General features: G+C 38.5%; 1 protein-coding gene and 1 pseudogene across 3 annotated transcripts; both read left to right on the top strand.

Annotated features, from left to right (window-relative positions):
- Positions 1-318: 318 nt before the first annotated feature.
- LOC103959108 lies at positions 319-3,219 on the top strand. 3 transcript variants are annotated; one of them, XM_009371451.3, is made up of 5 exons: positions 319-506; positions 831-1,722; positions 1,904-2,104; positions 2,337-2,532; positions 2,787-3,219. In XM_009371451.3, the coding sequence occupies exons 2-5, from the start codon at positions 847-849 to the stop codon at positions 2,969-2,971; spliced, it is 1,458 nt and encodes a 485-aa protein (XP_009369726.1). In that variant the 5' UTR covers positions 319-506; positions 831-846; the 3' UTR covers positions 2,972-3,219. The 3 variants fall into 3 exon arrangements, with proteins under 3 accessions (XP_009369726.1, XP_048431689.1, XP_048431690.1); XM_048575732.1 differs by having other exon boundaries at positions 815-1,722; XM_048575733.1 differs by having other exon boundaries at positions 734-1,722.
- A 5,859-nt stretch (positions 3,220-9,078) lies between these two features.
- Positions 9,079-10,914, top strand: LOC103935334 (annotated as a pseudogene).
- The last annotated feature ends 3,171 nt before the right edge of the window (positions 10,915-14,085 follow it).

The following is a 14,085-nucleotide window of genomic DNA, read 5'->3' as shown; positions in this document are numbered from 1 at the left end:
ACCCCTGTCTGGGGCACTGGCTGAAAGAATTTCATAGGTGGATTTGGATCCTCTCTTGAGCTTAGGGGGCTGAGCCTCCTGAGTAAAGAACACGGATCGTTAAATTTTGATTTAACGGCTACAAACAGAGGGTCTCTCTAAAAATTATAATAATTGTAGTCGTTAGATCAAAATTCAACGACCCATGTTCTTTACTCAGAAGGCTTAGTTCCCTGAGCTCAGGAGAGGATCCTTCGTTCGTAATATTTTGCCATAAAGCAAACGACATGTCCTTTCCTTTTTAAGATTAAAATTAAAATATAAAAACGTGCACACGGCGGAATGTTGTTATTGTGATCAAACAAGGACGCCAAAGTCTTTCCGTACATCTCAAGAACTCCGCTGTCGTTTTTACTATTTTCGTCTTCTCTTCTTCGTTGATCGCAAAACCCTAAAATATTAAATCCCCAATCGAACCAGCTTTCTTTCTCAGTTTTGTTCAATTAACTGCTCGAATTGATCAACAGGTACGTCTACTGTCGGTTTATCTGTTTTTTCTAATTAATTTAATTCAATTCAATTACCCTAGAACAAACCAGAAGCAAAATTCCCAATTGCCGAATTCGAATTCGTGTTATTTTTGCAGAAAAAGATAATTAATTTACGATTTTTATTTATTTTTCAGCTGCATATTTGTTTCGTGTTCGTTTCCCTTAATTAATTCCGAATTTTTACCTTGCTTTGCTTGGTGTAGACTTCAAAGTGTATTCTTTTTTCTGGGATTTATTTGTGTCTGATCTTTGTGACATATTCTGGTTTCGATTCGAACCGAAAGCTTGAAACTCGTGTAGGGATTTGAGGAATTGTATGGAGAGATTTGAGGGGACAGTTCCGCGTTCGTCCCTTCCGAAGATAGACAAACACCAACCCCAATTCCATTATGATGACGAGTATGATGGGTCTGATTGGCCCGAGCCAGAACACTGCGGGAAAGTTAGTTACCCAGCAGTAGCATCCAAGCACGAGCAGCACGACTATTCGTACCAGTTTCCACTGGAATCCGAAGATTTTGTTGATGGCAGTGGGTATGATTCGAGCGAAGAGCCTTGTGATTTACCTCAGAATAATATGCAACCTGAGGTTAATTTGAAGAATGTGCTGACTGGGGTATTTGCCATTCTGACTGGCCGGAACAAAGCGCCTGGTCTTCCATCAGACAAGCAGCTACCCAATTCGAATGTTTCGTTTTTGGGCTCAGAAAAGAATGGTGATACCTACGTGCACTCGTCGGTTTACATACCCAGTGCCCCGCCCCTTCTTGAGCCAACAGCCTTTAATTACAATGCGTACAAAGATGTTTTGGAAGCTGAGCCCCCTGAGTGGCTTCCTGATAGTTCGACTACAGTTTGCATGCAGTGCACTTTGACTTTCACTGCACTTACTCGTGGGAGGCATCATTGTCGGTTCTGTGGAGGCATTTTCTGCAGAACATGTAGTAAAGGAAGGTGCTTGTTGCCTGTCAAATTTAGGGAGAGGAGTCCTCAGAGGGTCTGTGATGCCTGCTATGATAGGCTAGATCCTTTACAGAGTGTTCTAATTAACAGCATTAGCAATGCTGCGCAAGCGGCAAAGCACGATGTCATGGATTGGACTTGTACAAGAGGATGGTTAAATCTTCCAGTTGGGTTTTCCATGGAACAAGAGATATACAAAGCATCCAACACATTGAGAAGTTATTCCCAGGTGCAATTCTGAACTTTAGCTATGTTTCGTTAAGTTAGTTTTTCCTACGCTTCTGGATTTTTAGTTTCCTGCAAACTCGTCTTTCATTTCATCTGCATGGAAACTAGCGTAGAATGGCTTCTAAAGAGTTCTCATTTTCCAAACTAAGTTGATTTCTGACATATTATCTTATATTTGACAGGTTGCTAGGTTGAATCCTGAGAGGTCCATACCTGCAGCAGTTCTCGGAGGAGCCAAAGGTCTGGCAATCTTAACGGTTGCGAAAGCTGGTGCGCTTCTCTCTTACAAACTCGGTACTGGTTTGGTAATTGCTCGAAGGTCAGATGGATCATGGTCTGCTCCATCATCCATATTTTCTGTTGGCTTAGGATGGGGTGCACAGGTAAATTTGCAAAATCTTCATTGCTTAAGTTTGAAGAAAGGCATTATTGAGGAGTAAGAACTCATATCCATTATTTACCACATATATTCATATGCATTTGTCTAAAGCACTTTGAAATTGATTTTTGGTCTCTCTGCTTCAGTAAGTTGAGAAATTCTAACTGTTGGCAGAATTTTCTACTTAGTTCTATCTCAGGCGGTAATCTTTGCATTCCCACTGTTTCTTTTTCCAGATTGGGGGTGAGCTCATGGACTTCATAATCGTGCTTCATGATTTAAAAGCTGTGAAAACATTTTGTAGTCGCATGCATTTTTCTCTTGGTGCTGGGTGTAGTGCTGCAGCAGGACCTATTGGTAGAGTGCTGGAAGCAGACATGCGTGCTGGAGACAGAGGTTCTGGAGTGTGCTATACATACAGTTGTAGCAAAGGTATGATAACATGTTAAGATTCGTAAATGTTTCTAGTTAATAACTAGGGTCATCCGCTTTATATCATGGCACGCGAGTCTTTTCATTGGTACGAGTAGAAAAGCTTAGTATTGGTTTGTCTTTTTATTTTCAAACTCTTAATAGGTAGCAGCCATTGTTTATTTAACGCATTGAGGGTTCCATTAATTGGGGTAGTATGGAAGCTTGGGAAAAAATCAGACTCCTGATGGTGTGCCGTTGCAATGTTTTGACAGGTGCATTTGTTGGAGTATCATTGGAAGGGAACATTGTGGCCACTAGGATGGATACCAATCTACAGTTTTATGGTGACCCTTACTTGACGACTTCCGATATACTACTCGGACCTGTGGACAGACCAAAGGCTGCTGAGCCCCTGTATACGGCCCTGAAAAACCTCTACTCCTGTCTACAGTGCTAGTTCCAGCTGCATCTCCGAAGTCTACGTGTTTAAGCTTTTTGTTCAGAACGCGATCGATGGGGTTTGTAATTCTTTTCTTAATATTTCACCTTTGGTTTGAAACTGTACATTAAAGTTAATAGAATGAAGATTCATGCCAGACAGTTAAATTTATTTATTTCTTTTTTTTACCCCAATTGTGAAATCACTTGGAACTCCTCTTGTATATAAGCAACCCATAAATGTATATATATCAAATTATTTGACAATGCAGCGCTGCACCGTATTACTCGTTGCCTTTATGCCAGCGTTGGCATCGGTAAGTCTGTAAAGAGTAAAAGTGAAAATGTCTTGAAAAATGCTGTCCGTTTGGGGAAGAACCAAAGCTTATTACTTGGCGTCGTTTCTTTAACCATGAATGAAGATGCTGTATGCTTTGCTGTCTCTAAAAGATGAGAATTTTGCACATCCAAAATTCCCAAGTAGTTGGGGGCTGCTTGAGTTTGCTTCTGAAAGAGTTAAAAACGTTTTCTTTGACAATCAAATGCGCCTATAGCTGTCTTTGGTTTAAAAACTTGAAAGATCTAACGATTCATAGAAATCAGAGGCGCTTTTTGAAGGACTTGACAAATACTATTTTTCTTTTTCTTTTCTTTTTTTTTTTCCAAAAATTCCAACGTATTTAAAATAAAAACAGGTCGACTGAAGCAATTCTTTATTTTTATGTTAATTTATTGCCATTGATTTTCTTTAATTCATTCGATTCTATAACTGGAAATTAAGATGAGTATGTGAGAAGTAAAAATGGATCGATAGCACTACTCTTGATGAAATTGTCGCCAGTGCACTGGTGGAGCTGCTTTCAAAGCACATCATTCACCGTGACATAAAAAGTGCAAACATTTTGATTGATTTGGATATCAAGCAAAGAGCGGATGGAACACCTGTTGTGAAGCTCTGTGATTTTGATACAGCGGTCCTCCTTCCAGCTTACTTGCATACATGCTGCATCGCCCCCATAGGAAAACCTCCTGATCATGTTTCTGTTAGGACACCTCGCGGGATTGCCCCTGAGGTTTTGCGAGCAGTGCAAAAACACAGTATGTATGGATTGGAAGTTGATCAACTTCTGACGAGGGGAAAACGACCATAGTTAACAGATGACTTTGAGGTACTTCGGTCGTTGAATGAGCCAGTAAAGACTCCAGCTGGTGTGGCGCTGAGGGAACAGAAGCTGACTTTAGACACAATGTGATGTCTTGTTGACTTGTTCTACCAATGTACTGAGGTGAATCTGCAGAATCGTCCTACGGCTGACAACCTCTGTGAAGTCAGAACTGATATTGGAGCACAGCAAAATCTTATGAAATCCGGAACTTAGAAATCCTAGGTTAAAAATTAGGTAATAAATTCTTATTTGTTTTGAGCCTTGATTGTGCAATATCAATTGGGATCAATATTAATCGATCTACTTCAATTTTGATTTTAAAAGAGTTAAAAAATTGAAGTATATAATTAGGATTCTAAATCCAATGAATAAACTCAAGATTCAATAGGATAAAACTTAACATTATATGAGATTAAATCTTTAAATGACGTGACACTTAAAATCACTTGCATAACTAGTATAAAAAATGTGATATGAATATCATTATTCTTCATTTAAAATTCACATTAGGTCTCTATAGAAGACCATTATAACTTCATTTGTTCAAAATCTTAATTTTTTGAAATACAATCGATAATGAGAGTGTTTAAACCCAAAACATAGTACATTGAAGAGAAAAACCCTAACTACCAAGACAATCCACAATTTATTACTTCAAAATCCCAATTGAAAGATCAGGAGTTCACAAAAACTTGGAAAAATATCTAGTTGATCAAAGATTTTTGGTTCACAAGTTCACAACTCTAATATATAATCATGCCCCCATGAGTTAAATATAGTAAATTTTACATAAATCCAAAATGAGCAGGGTTCATTAGGAAAAACCCTAAACCCTAAAGCTCCTCCATAATATCCCAAAGTAAATAATTTCTTTCGAAGATAAATATTTGGAATTGGACAAAAACGTAGGTCAAGTCTTTTCAAAATCCATATACTCGTTGACAAAGGAAGCTAAACAAATGAGATCAGAGTCTACATGAAGAGCCACCCTATCTTCCCCAGAATGAACTCTCCAATGTAAAACCACCGATGCTGTCTGCTGTTGATGTTGCACAATCCACGTTTGGTAGGGAGATGGAATCTACAACTGACAAGGAGAAGCTTTCATAGTCTGTTTCTGTTTTGTAAACTTAGTAACTCCTAGTCCTAGATAAATTAGTATGATGTAGAACAGATGGCAGAGGTGACTGAAGGGCAGTTCGGAAGACGCAAAACTGGCAGCAAGACTAGCGGAGTGCAGGACTGGTGGTCGCTGTCAGAATAAGGCTTATAGTACGCAAAACTGTCAGCAAGACTCATTAGCTTCTGTTGTGAAATAAGGGCACTTTTAGCCAAAACCTTCGTTGACTATCCCAAAACTGTGTTTTAAGTTTTGGGGATACCTTTGGAATTTTGTTAATTATCTGTTTTCCTATTTGAACGTTAAGTCCTATTATGGTTTGGATTTGTATTTGAACTTATAAGTACACCTTCTTGGTGTTAGGGTTTTGTTATCTTATTCTTATTACCAATCAAATTTGGGTTTAATTTACCTCTCTTTCTCCCGAAAGAATTCTAGGTTTACCTGTATTTTCTAGCCAAGGAATAACGTCCGAGCTTCTTTGTTGTATCCCAATGCGTCAAGTATTATGTCTGTAATCTCTATATATATTAACGTGAAGCCTCAACTCAAAACATAGAGTTGAGTTTACACAATTTTCAATTACACATCTTTCATCCAGTTCTCTAAATATATAGAGAGAAAAGAAGATGGGCAACAAAATAAGCAACGGAAACGAAAGGGGCTGTTTTGATAGATAACCATTTTTTTTTTCCAATTATCAAATGGCCCCGTTAGTGTAAAATAAACAACGCCAATCGATGCAACAGATCATTTTAGGTTCATCTATAGAAATAGAAATTGCACTAAAATATCTTAGCTTACCTGAATAATGTTAGTGGGAGAGTCATCCACAATCACTTGAGATGGAGATATCATCTCCTTACTTTCCTCAAGGCTGTTCTCCAAAGATAAGATGGAGAGCCAAGTCCAAGACCACTATATATTGCTACATTCTTCTGAGCCGTGTTATCAGGGTTCATTTTGATTCGAACCTTCAATGTCGTTTGATCAGTTGGATTGCCCTATCTGTTTGAAGTTTCATCTTTCAAGGAACATCTTGTTGGCGTGAGCCCTATTAGATTAGGAATATAATTATATTTCTTAGTTTGGCTAGAACTCTTTTGATATTACTTTTGTCACAAGTTGTATCTTATATATTGCCTCCTAGAAGGAGGAGAATAAATATCAGTTTTAAATCCTTAAAACTATAGTTTTAACTTCTCAACTACTTGAGTAGAAGGCAAACATGAATTCCATTTAACTGAAATGTTTCAAAGGACTACCCTTGAATTATGTGACAAATGAGCACTGTTAGCTAAGCCATCTTGTACACTACCAACAAAGTTCTGCTCCGTTGGTCTCTTGTGAGCTATTTATTAAAGCAATGTAGATATAAGAACATACTGAAAGTTTTATACTTTTTTTGTTTTCTATTCCTGAGTTTTTTGTTTTTGTTGCTGAATGAAAATGCATAAACAAAAACTGCAGAGGTTGTTTGGCACCCAAGAGCTAGACATCCCTTCTGGCTCTCTCAATATGTCTCCCTGCACACACATCATGATCTTAAAACAGGAAGGATACTTCCTTGATCATTTTTCAATTCAATGTTCTTAATTTCTTTACTTAAAATAAATAGAAGAAGGATTCTTTCATGATCTTTCACTTGCACCTAAGATGTGAAGAGTGTGAAGTGTATGTAGAAAATGTGGGGTGAAGAAAATATAAAATGTACATTGAGATTGTGGTGTGTGAGGTTTTATAGGAAAATATGTGGAGTATATTAATATAAATTTTAATTGAAAAGTAAATATGAGGTATTAAGTATGTAAGATGTATTCAATAATATGTAGAATGTATTTAACATTATGTGGGGATTTAATATAACAAGCCTTATCGTAAAGGGTTGCTATCATTTTTACTGTCAAGACTGCATTGTTAAATTCATAGTCGTTCAAGCTCCAAGACAACGCACTTGCATTACGTGCCCGGTACGAGCTAGGCTGCACCAGCGTGTTAAACCGTGATCATTGCTGTCGTAGACGTCCTATCCTCCCGACAGACGTCTTTGGTAGGTGGGGCAAGGCCTTATTGAATCTGGGGTGGTAGGGCCTGATCAGAAGTACAACAATAGTATACGGACACGGACGGCATTTTTAGAAAGTAATATAATATATTTTCTAAGAATTCATTGAGTTACTCGTAAAAAAACCCCTGACGTCTTTGGTAGGTGGGGCAAGGCCTTATTGAATCTGGCGTGGTAGGGCCTGATCAGAAGTACTTGTACTTGAGCAGGTGTAAGGTTCCTTGGCATACCGAATTCAATTGTACTGAAGAGAGATAAAACTCAAAATCGCCATTTGGTGCTAGAATCGAGTCTTGCCTAGGCTAGAATGCCTCCATTAAATCTGCAGGATCGTTCTACGGCTGACAACCTCTATGAAGTATGAACTGATACTGGAGCACAGCAAAAATCTCAGGATCCAGAGAGGATCATTTTCACTAAATTCACCTAATCATTCAATTCAGACTTTTAAAATTTGATCCAACGGTTAAAGTTATTATAAGTTTTAAATGAGTTCATGTTTGTTGCCGTTTAATCAAATTTCAAGAGCCCAGATTGATTGATTTGATGAATTTGGTAGAAGGGATCCGCAGAAGATCCCTTTCCAAAATCTCACGACATCTGGAACTTAGAATCCTAGGTTAAAAATTAGGTAATAAAATTCTTATTTGTTATGAGCCTTAATTGTGCAATATCAATTGGGATCAATATTAGTTGATTTCAAATCTCCCTCTGTGGTTTAGATGTATGTATACGGCCCTATTCAAAACTATCGATGTGGTGCGTCTATGTAAGAACCGAAATCTGCTAAGATTTGGGACAGGGTTGGGTTTGCTTCTGAAGTAGCTAAAGACGTTTAATAACAACCAAAATCTCTTATGACTACATGAGTAAAAAATCTTAGTTCCTCAAGAAGCACTTGAATTTCTAATAATTTTTTAACTTATTTATAATAAAAGAACTTCTAGCACAAACCCTTACGAACAAAAGTACTTTCCAAATAAGCAATCTCAAATATACTCTTAGCGAAATAGGATTGTATTACAAGGAACTATTGTCCATGGAAGTATTCTTTGGTATTCCCGCTGAAACCCATCAGTCGTTCGGCTCTCACAACCGAGTGAGACTCGTATTCGGGTCTCGTTTCGTTTGTGAGGGTATGGATAGTCCATAGACAGACTAAGGATTTTTTCTGTCTTGGTATTCATTTTCATTGTAAAGCCTTGAGTTACCACTGAATGAGATTTTCTTAGATGCTCTAGAGTAGCCGTTAATTTGTGTGTTTAAACTGTTAGATCTTTATTAAAAAGAAATACAAAAACCTAGATCTAACGATTAAAACACCGAAATATCGATACTTCAGAACACCCAAGAATTTGTCACCGGATTCCTCGTCTGTCTAAGCCACAGTAACGTTGGGTTGTCAGGGCATTTAGACATTTCCCGACCTTTGGCTGGTCTCCTATGTATGGGTATTTATATCTCCAATAGGTTAACCTTATTATCCTCAATCTTTCTATATTTTACTCTTTTTTTTTAACCCTTCGTCTTATTGATGAAGGAAAGTCCTATTCTTTACCACTTACGGGACTCTCCTTTTGTGTATATATAAGATCAAGTTGATGATCCAGAATTCAGCCCTAGAAGATACATCACATCGGTCAGTCTTAATAATTAAACCTCACTATCTGTAATTATCCTCTTATTATTTGTTCAGTTGACACACTGCTATCTTAGATTCTTAACCACTGGAGAGAGAGAGAGAGAGAGAGAGAGAGAGGGAGAGGGAGAGGGAGATGGGCAACAAACTTTGCACAGGAGAAAAGTTTGGTAGCAAAATTTACACAGGAAAAAAACTGGGAGGCAAAGTTTGCACAGGAAAATACATAAAGGGTAAGCACATGTCCTCCGTGAAAAATAAGAAACTTGAACATGCTGTTGATATTGGTGATGACCCATCTTTTGTATGTGACTTGTGTGAGGCGAAAATTCATCTCGGATATTGCGCCCATTTTTACTGTCAAGAGTGTGTTGTTCAATATGTAGTGTCCAATCTCCAAAACAATGTCACATCCACTATTATGTGCCCCGTACAAGGCTGCGCCGGCGTGCTAGACCCCAATTACTGCCGTCCAATTCTCCCAGATGACGTCTTTGATGGGTGGGGCAATGCTTTGTGTGAATCTGCACTCGTGGATGAGAGTGATGATATCGATTCAACTTTTGTATGTGACTTCTGTGTTGAGCGAGTTGATCTAAAAGACTAGTTAAAATTAAGGGTTGCTCCCATTTTTACTGTCAAGACTGCATTGTCAAATTCGTAGCATCCAAGCTTGATGACAATGTATCTTCCATTATATGCCCTGCACATGGCTGCACCAGCTCATTAGACCTTGATTACTGTCGTCCTATCTTCCCAACCGATGTCTTTGATAGGTGGGGCAAGGCAATATGTGAATCTGTGGTTATTGGGCCTCAGAAGAATCACTTATACTGTTCCTTTGCCACGTGCTCCGCACTGTTGATCCACGGGGGGGGCAGAGGATACCAATCAGGCTCGGTGTCCTCATTGCGAGAGAGAGTTTTGTGCGAAGTGTAAGGTTCCTTGGCATACCGAATTCAATTGCGCAATGTTTCAGAAACTGAGAGATAAGGGTGAAGACAAGATGCTGAAAGAGCTTGCCAAGAATAAGAACTGGAGGAGGTGCCCACGTTGCAATTACTATGTTGAAAGAATAGATGGGTGCAGCTACATGAAATGCGGGTTAATTTCATATAATTCCCCATCAGTTTCGGAATTGAATAACTTGAGTTAACAGTTATCCTTCAACTTATATAAATTTCATCTTTTGGTTCATATTTCTTTGCCCTAATGTTTGTTGATCATCAGATTTGGTTACTATTATTGTTGCAGGTGCAGATTTGCTTTCTGTTACAGCTGTGGAATTCAAGCTGTCGAACATACCCGTTATTGTCAAAGCTGTAAGAAATAATCCTAATTATTTTCTCAAGGGACGATCTTGCTGCAGTACTACAGAAGGTTGATGCAGGTGGTTGGATGCCCGAAATTAGATCATTTTTCAGTTTGTTTACTCTAATAAGATGTGTATTATCTATTGAATTCAATATTACGTACTTTTGAAATCGTAAACCTGCACGACGGGGGCCTAGCGAAGTTGGTAGGGCAGTGTCCTCTGCACTAAAGTTCAAATGTTCCTCTCTCTAGTTTAGATTAGACCAAAAAATGACCCGAATATTACCTTTTCAATTTTGTCTTGGTCTGTATTATCATCTCTACTATCATATTTTTAATCAAAAGGGTTTATTCTGCTCTATAAAGAAAAATAAGAAATGATGGATGATGAAAAGGATAGAGGAAGAGTGGTGGGAAGGATGTCAAAAATGCTTTTATGGGTGCATTGTCTGTCCTCCCACATAGCACGAGCAGTACATTTACTTGCCACAGCCCACAAGACAGACGCCGTTAGTGAGCCCTTCATCCAACTTATGATCATTTGGTCTCGCTGCATCCACATAGTGTAGGCTGTGTCGACAGCAGTGGTGCCAACAAGGTGTTTGGGAGGATAGACAACGGAATCAAATCAGGGCTTCTCAGTATTGGCAGGATTTGAGCCAACCACAGGGGGTTCGATGAAGCTGGGATTCATTTGAGGATTTTTTTTTGGTGGGGAGGGGGAGGGGAGGGGGAGGGGGGGGTGGTTGTGGTTTGCGGGTGGAGTTGGCTGGTTGGCAAGAAGCTACGTTGTTGTTATAGGCCATGGGAAAAAGATTGCAGGATCTTGTCGTAGGTTTGAAACCCTATTTACAAGCTAGTAGATAGAATCACGCACCCAACAAACTTGAGAGTTTGAATGTAAATGTGAAGCCTCAGCTCAAAACAGAGTTGAGTTTACACAATTTTCAATTATCTTTCATCCAGTTCTCTAAATATATAGAGAGAGGAGAAGATGGGCAACGAAATTTGTACCGGAAACAAAAGGAGCAGCAGCAACAGTAAGCAACTTTCCAAAGTGGTAAAAAATGCATGCTTCTTCTGTCTTCAGTCAGTTCATCTTAAAAACTCATTCAACTTCAAGGGGTGCACTCACTCTTACTATCAACAGTGCATTTTTAAATTCATAGTGTCCAACCTCCAATTAAAAGTCACTTCCGTCACGTGCCCTGTACCGGGCTGCACCGGTGTCGTAGACCCAGAGCACTGCCGTCAATTCATCCCATACGTCCTTGATTTGTGGGGCAATGCCTTATGCGAGTCTGTACTTTCCCCTGAGAGCGATTTTGATTCAACCTTCATATGTGATTTCTGTGTTGAGCCAGTTAACCTGAAATACTCATTTAGCATACGCGGTTGCACTGAGTTTTACTGTCGAGACCGCATTGTTAAATTCAGTCTCCAACCTCCAAGACAATGTCACTCGCATTATCTGCCCGTACCAGAATGCACTGGCACTTTAGACCCAGAGTACTGCCTTGAAATTCTCCCAAAAGACATTTTTGATCGGTGGGGATAGGCCTTATGTGAATCTGTGGTCATGGCCCTTATGGCACCTCGAAAGACATACTTGTACTGTCCCTTCAATGCGTGCTCGGAACTGGTGATTCATGAGTATCCGGAGGGTACCACTCGGTCTGTGTGTCCTCATTGCAAAAGAAAGTTTTGCGCCAAGTGACCTTTCCTTGGCATACCGAATTTGGTTGTGCCAATTTTCAGGAACTGGGAAAGAAGGGTGAAGACAAGATGCTGGAAGAGCTTGCCAAGAAGAGGTGGAGGAGGTGTCCAAATTGCAATTACTATGTTGAAATAATATCTGGGTGCAACTACATCAAATGCAGGTCAGTTAATTTGCACTTCTCTGCTTCTTCTATTATTTTTTGCAGATTGGTTAATTTTCTAAGGGGCTGTTTTAATAGACAACCATTTTTTTTTATAATTATCAAACGGCCCCATTAGTAAAAAGAATGTTTGATTGATGCAGACCTAGGCATAGTTAAGTTGCCTAGATTAATGTTCTCCCCTCCCATTGATTTAGATTAAATTAGAATATTGCTCGAAAAATTGATTAGCTGATGGATTTCTATTTGAATTTGCTCTAGATTGAACTTAAATGGACTTTACATTTTGGTATAGATTTTTTTTCTGATTGATTTCTTGTTGAGTTTTTGTAGTGTCGATATAGGTTCTGTTACAAAGGTGGAGTGCAATGTTCAGGTTACTGTACTTGTTTCAACCAACGTAGGATGACAGCTCGAAAAATAATGAAACGATGGATGTACGTAGTTGCTGGTCATGTTTTTTGTGATGGATCTGGTCAAATTCTTTTGTAATTTCCTAGATTGATAATGCAAATGCTTAAAAAGCTCCCATTGCGTTTTGATTTTTGTTGCATTGATTTTTGTTTGGAATATATTGAATGGCTGGCTGATGGATGTGACGGAATAGTAAAAAGGTTAGCACAATACCATGGGAACAGGATCTCCTCCAAATCCTTTAAAACTGAGTTCACTAATCAATGAATTCAGGTTGTTGAAATTTGATCAAACAATTACAAACAGAGAGCTTTCTAAAAGTTATAATAATTGTAACCATTGGATCAAATTTCAACGGTTCGGATTCATTAATTAATGAACTCAATTTTGGTGGATCCGGAGGGGATCCAGTTCCAATAACATGGAATGTAATTTTGTTGGAAGAGATTCTCAAAATTATATTAAACATGGGAGGATTAAGCGACAATCATGTAATTATTTTGAATTACAATAGTATTTGTAAAATTGTTTTGGTTGACTTTTTTACTCGAACCTAAATTAAAAGCATCCTCTAGATTAAGATACGATGGCATGGTTTGGTATGCCGTATAAAATACCGGATAATACTAATAATACGAAATCCGATGTTGAATGCCTATACGTATTAAATAGTCACCGAATTAACATTCCGGGCCCATCCATTTTATCCGGTTCATGTCCGCTTAATTATACTCTCCCAGAACACGGTATTATTTAGTCAGGCAAGGTAGAAAACACGCTTTGCTTTCTCTTTCTCACTTGCATCGCTCGCCCTCTCGTCTCCTCTCCTCCTATTCTTGTCGTCTCCTCTCCTCCGATTCTTCTTCTTCTTCTCTATCGGTTTCTGCCTTCCTCCATCTATTTTTCTTGCAATCTTTCTTCTTCTTTTCTATCAGTTTCTCCCCTCCTCCGTCTGCTCTTCTCGCAATTTCCTTTCAATTAATTGAAATTGGTTATTGTTCTCTCTAATTTTGCAATTGATTATAATTTTTTATATTAATTAAAATTTTAGGGTTTGTCAGTTTTCAAATCTGAAAAAAATTTACCTGTATATTTTTTATTCATTTTGCGGCCATCTCCCTTGACAAAAGAACACTACCCGCTTGGTTTGTTTTCCTGATATGGATCGAATCGTTGAAAAAAATCAATTTGGTTGGGTTTTTGGCTAGAATTGCAAGGATCCTGAGTTAGATATGTTGAAAATTCATACCTAGTTGAAGAAATGGATTGGGCATTTTTTCCCAACTTCTTCAGATTTTTGGTGAATTGGGGTATTTATTATTTCCGTGTTAATCTGCTAAAGGGGTTTAATTTTGGTTGGTGTGGGTTATAACCTTCTGAATTTCTCTCTTTTTTCTTTTGAGCTTTTTGGTGAATTTGGTTATTATCTCGGTTGAAACTCTTTAGTATGAGTAAGACCTGCAGGGAGATGAATTCATTTGAAGTGGGCTTGTTGATTTCTACTCTTATTTGGGTTTATCAGATTATGTCTGGAA

The sequence above is a fragment of a genome, unplaced genomic scaffold (genome assembly GCF_019419815.1).
Source record: "Pyrus x bretschneideri cultivar Hongxiangsu unplaced genomic scaffold, Pyrus_bretschneideri_v1 Contig8, whole genome shotgun sequence".
In the NCBI taxonomy this organism is placed as follows: Eukaryota; Viridiplantae; Streptophyta; class Magnoliopsida; order Rosales; family Rosaceae; genus Pyrus; species Pyrus x bretschneideri.
Note: the sequence above shows the minus strand (reverse complement) of the source record. Positions and strands in the feature narration are given on the sequence as shown.

What these genes read in the sequence shown, in the direction of transcription:
- LOC103959108 (XM_009371451.3), top strand. Translation starts at nt 847, where the DNA reads ATGGAGAGATTTGAGGGGACAGTTCCGCGTTCGTCCCTTCCGAAGATA. An exon ending in GCTTAGGATGGGGTGCACAG is followed by an intron (nt 2,105 to 2,336) that starts GTAAATTTGCAA and finishes TTCTTTTTCCAG; the next exon opens with ATTGGGGGTGAGCTCATGGA. An exon ending in TACATACAGTTGTAGCAAAG is followed by an intron (nt 2,533 to 2,786) that starts GTATGATAACAT and finishes ATGTTTTGACAG; the next exon opens with GTGCATTTGTTGGAGTATCA.